The sequence below is a fragment of the Calypte anna genome, chromosome Z (assembly GCF_003957555.1).
Source record: "Calypte anna isolate BGI_N300 chromosome Z, bCalAnn1_v1.p, whole genome shotgun sequence".
In the NCBI taxonomy this organism is placed as follows: domain Eukaryota; kingdom Metazoa; phylum Chordata; class Aves; order Apodiformes; family Trochilidae; genus Calypte; species Calypte anna.
This window is the reverse complement of record NC_044274.1, coordinates 22,852,302-22,856,733: the sequence shown is the minus strand read 5'-3', so window position 1 is coordinate 22,856,733 and position 4,432 is coordinate 22,852,302. Positions and strand designations below refer to the sequence as shown.

Here is a 4,432-nt window from a genome sequence, read left to right as displayed (position 1 = left end):
CTGTACGCAATGGTGGCCGTTGTATAAATTGGATGATGGTGAAAAATGGCAACCACTCGGAACCAGAGATCAGGGGAAGAGGTAGAGGCATCCCAGCAAAAGGGGGGGGAGGCTCCAACCCCACCCAGCCAGAGTAGGGCCAAACCAGTGTGCGTACAGCCTGAAAATGGGACACTGGAAGCGAGAATGCCCCCAGCTAAGGGAAAAACTAATGGGCACTGCTACTGCCACACGTCAGGATAGCAAATGAGGGGGACCGGTGGGCCGTTCCCTAGCAGACCCACTGGTTAGAATGGAGCTAGGGGAAGGTAAAAAGGAAATGGACTTTTTGATTGATACGGGAGCAACCTTTTCGGTTTTGAATCGGGAATTGGTACCTAGGAGTGATGAATTTGTACAAGTCGTGGGAGCAACAGGCCAACCAGAAAAGGCTTACTTTTTGAAACCCATTAGATATAAAATTGGGAAGCAGATGGGGATCCATCAGTTCCTATATTTACCAAATTCGCCAAAGCCCTTATTAGGAAGAGACCTGCTAGAAAACTTGGGAGCCATAATAAAGTTTAACAAAGATAAATTGGAATTCCAAGTAAACGAGGAACAACTGATCGCGGCTCTAAGCCTGACGATCAGCTGTGTGGAACCAAAGCCTGAGAATCACAACATCGAACGAATCCTGAGCGAAGCATACCCATTAGTATGGGCTACTGATGTACCTGGGAAATCAAAACAGGCAGCACCCATTATTGTCGAACTTAAAGCTGGGGCAAGGCCGGTGGTAAGAAAACAATACCCTCTGAGGATAGAAGACAGGGAGGGGATTGAGCCCATAATCAAAAAGTTTTTGGAGTTGGGGTTACTAGTAGAATGCGAATTGGATTTCAACACACCCATCCTGCCAGTAAGGAAACCCAATGGGGCTTATAGGCTAGTTCAGGATCTGAGAGCAGTAAACGAAATAACCAAGACACTACACCCGGTAGTTGCTAACCCATACACCCTTCTAACCAAATTGAAAGATAATTTGGCATGGTTCACCGTATTAGATTTAAAAGATGCATTCTTCTGCCTTCCCTTAGCTCCCGAGAGTCAAAAGACTTTTGCCTTTGAATGGGAATTTGTAGATAGAGGAAGAAAGACCCAACTTACCTGGACAGTATTGCCCCAAGGATGGTGTAATTCCCCCACAATTTTTGGGAATCAGTTAGCCAAAGAGTTAGAGCAGTGGGAAAGGCCACTGGGAGATGGCACTCTTCTGCAGTACGTAGACGACCTCCTGATAGCAACAGTGACAAAGGAAGAATGCATTGAATGGACTATTTCCCTGTTAAACTTTCTGGGTTTAAGTGGATATCGAGTCTCTCAACAGAAAGCACAGCTGGTGCAGACGAAAGTGGTTTACCTGGGATATGAAATTTCCCGAGGACAACGATCCCTGGGAGCAGCCAGAAAAGAAGCTATTTGCCAGATGCCTAAACCAGAGACAGTAAGAGGTCTGCGCGCCTTTTTGGGGATGACAGGTTGGTGTCGGCTATGGATTTACCAATATGGGATACTCGCTAAACCACTGTATGATTTGTTGAAGGAGACCAAGAGTGTCCTAGTTTGGACTCCCGAAGCAGAGGGGGCCTTCAGAAAGCTGAAACAGGAGTTAATGAGGGCACCAGCCTTAGGTCTCCCAGATGTATCAAAACCATTCTGGCTGTTCTCCCATGAGCGACAGGGGATGGCCCTAGGAGTCCTAGCACAGCAGTTAGGGCCACATAGGAGAGCTGTGGCCTATTTCTCCAAACAGTTGGATGAAGTAAGCAAAGGATGGCCTGGCTGCCTGAGAGCGGTGGCCGCAGTGATTATCAATATAGAAGAGGCCAGGAAGCTCACGCTGGGCCAAAAAGTAACGGTGCTAGTGTCTCACACCGTCTCAGCTGTGTTAGAGCAGAAAGGTAACCACTGGCTGTCACCTTCCAGATTCCTAAAATACCAGGCCATCTTGGCTGAATCAGATGACGTAACTATTCAGGTGACTAACATTGTGAACCCAGCTTCATTCCTAAAAGGGAGAGCCCCAGCAGAACCAATCGAGCACGACTGCCTGAAAACAATTGAAGCCGTCTACTCCAGTCGCCCGGATCTCAAAGAAGAACCGTTCGAAGATGCGGACAACTGGTTCACGGATGGAAGTAGTTTCGTGAGGCAGGGAGTAAGAATGGCTGGTTATGCAATTACCACCGCAGAAAAGGTAATTGAGTCGAATCCTTTGCCTGCAGGAACTTCAGCCCAGAAGGCAGAGCTGATAGCTTTGATCCGAGCCCTGGAATTGGCGGAGAACATGCGGATTAACATATGGACAGACTCCAAGTACGCCTTTTCCGTCGTACATGCACATGGAGCCATCTGGAAAGAAAGAGGACTGTTGACTGCTCAAGGGAAAGCAGTCAAACATGCAGAGGAGGTCCTGCGACTGCTAGAGGTAGTCCAACTCCCAGTACAGGTGGCCATAATGCATTGTAAGGGACACCTAAAGGGAAACACTAACCCGGAGATAGGGAACCGAAAAGTGGATGCGGAGGCTAAATTAGCCGCTGCAAGAACTGAGGAAATAAAAATAACAGCTCTAATACCAGGTGAGTTAGACACTAACCTCCGGCCAGAATATCAGGAGTCAGATCACAAGTGGATCCAGAAAAATAAAGGTAGAATGTTAGAAAATGGTTGGGGTCAATTGGAAACAGGACAGTTAATAATACCAGGGAATACGATGTGGCAGTTCGTGAAAGCAGAACACGAGAAAGCCCATTGGGGTTTAGACCCGCTATATCAGTATCTGCAGGCTTGGGTAGCGGGACCAAAATTGTTTACCACTGTAAAATATGTCACATCCCAGTGTGAAAGATGCCTGAAGAACAACCCGAACACAGGAACTAAGATACACCAAGGAGCCATAAATCGAGGTAAATTCCCAGGTGAGGTATGGCAAATTGACTTCTCTGAACTCCCAAGAAAAGGAGGGTTTCGATATTTGTTAGTGTTAACTGATACATTTTCTGGGTGGCCTGAGGCATTCCCTTGCAGAACGAACAAGGAAAGAGAAGTAACTAAAGTGCTGTTGAATGAAATTATTCCACGGTTTGGGGTACCGAAGAGTATTTCCTCGGATAGAGGTACACATTTCTGTGCAAAAGTGGTAAGAGCGATAAGCAAAGCGTTACAGATTAAATGGCAATTACATACGCCTTACCGTCCACAGGCTAGTGGGCAAGTGGAAAAGATGAATCATCTTATCAAACAGCAGATTGCCAAAATATGCCAGGAGACTAATTGGCAGTGGTATCAAGCTTTGCCTATTGCTCTGCTTAGGCTGAGAGTCAAACCAAGGTCAAAAGAAAGGTTAAGCCCATTTGAAATTCTATATGGCAGACCTTACGCTATGCAAACTGTAAATGGGGACGCTGTAGATCAAATAGGTAATCAGTATATTTATGACTATGTGATTATGGTGGGGAAGCAATTCGACAAAAATGCTACGGTGGTAATTGATCACCAACCTAAACAACCTGACTGTAAGTTGCATCCGTTTAATCCCGGTGATTGGGTGTATGTTAAGAATCTCTTAGGAAAACCCCTACAAGAGAAGTGGGAGGGACCGTTCCAAGTGCTGCTGACCACCTTCACCGCGGTTCGGATCAAGGAGCGACCTACGTGGATCCATTACTCACGGGTCAAGAAAGCACCGGAGAGTAAACAAGAGGAGTAGACACCATGACCCGGACTCCACTTCAGACCTCTACCATCCTGATCATTGGACTCTTGATAAGTATAGTTCTTCCCCAAAACCCTGCCCCAATGGACCCATGGTCTAACGCACACCAGTGTATCCATCCGGAGCTGGACAGGGACCCGAAAGGACCATATTTTGAGGTTTATGCCCTACGTAATAATGAGCCATACGCGAGAGAAGTATGGCACCAGCCCAGCATACTAGCATATAAGGGGGACCAAATCCAAATTGGGTGTCGAGAGCTTGACCCAGTAGGAGAAACCAGGCGGCTAGTATTAACAATCCAACCCCTGGCGGAAGAGTCTGAACATGACAGAAGCATGTATTCCTAGGGGGCAATTAGGTTACATTTGCGAAAATGCTATAGTGGAAGCAGAGGATTTATGCTTAGATACTGAAAATAGTGTATGCACTTTCGAAATGCTTTCACACAATAGAGTACGGTCGCAAGTTTACTATATAGGGAATGGATGTGCCTGTGTCAGAACAGCTTGCAGTAACGTAACTGTAGATAGTTGCCAAGAGGAAACTAACAATACTAACTTCTGTGTATGTAATTTTACTAGGATCATAGGTTGCGATTTTAACTACACCGCTCCCGTAACCACTCAGCAGCTAATTAACGCAGAGTACGACTTGTACCACGAGCTGCCA

General features: G+C 46.4%; 1 protein-coding gene across 1 annotated transcript; it reads left to right on the top strand.

Annotated features, from left to right (window-relative positions):
* The first annotated feature begins 292 nt into the window (after positions 1-292).
* Positions 293-3,754, top strand: LOC115599904. The gene has a single exon (XM_030467572.1). The coding sequence runs from the start codon at positions 293-295 to the stop codon at positions 3,752-3,754; it is 3,462 nt and encodes a 1,153-aa protein (XP_030323432.1).
* The last annotated feature ends 678 nt before the right edge of the window (positions 3,755-4,432 follow it).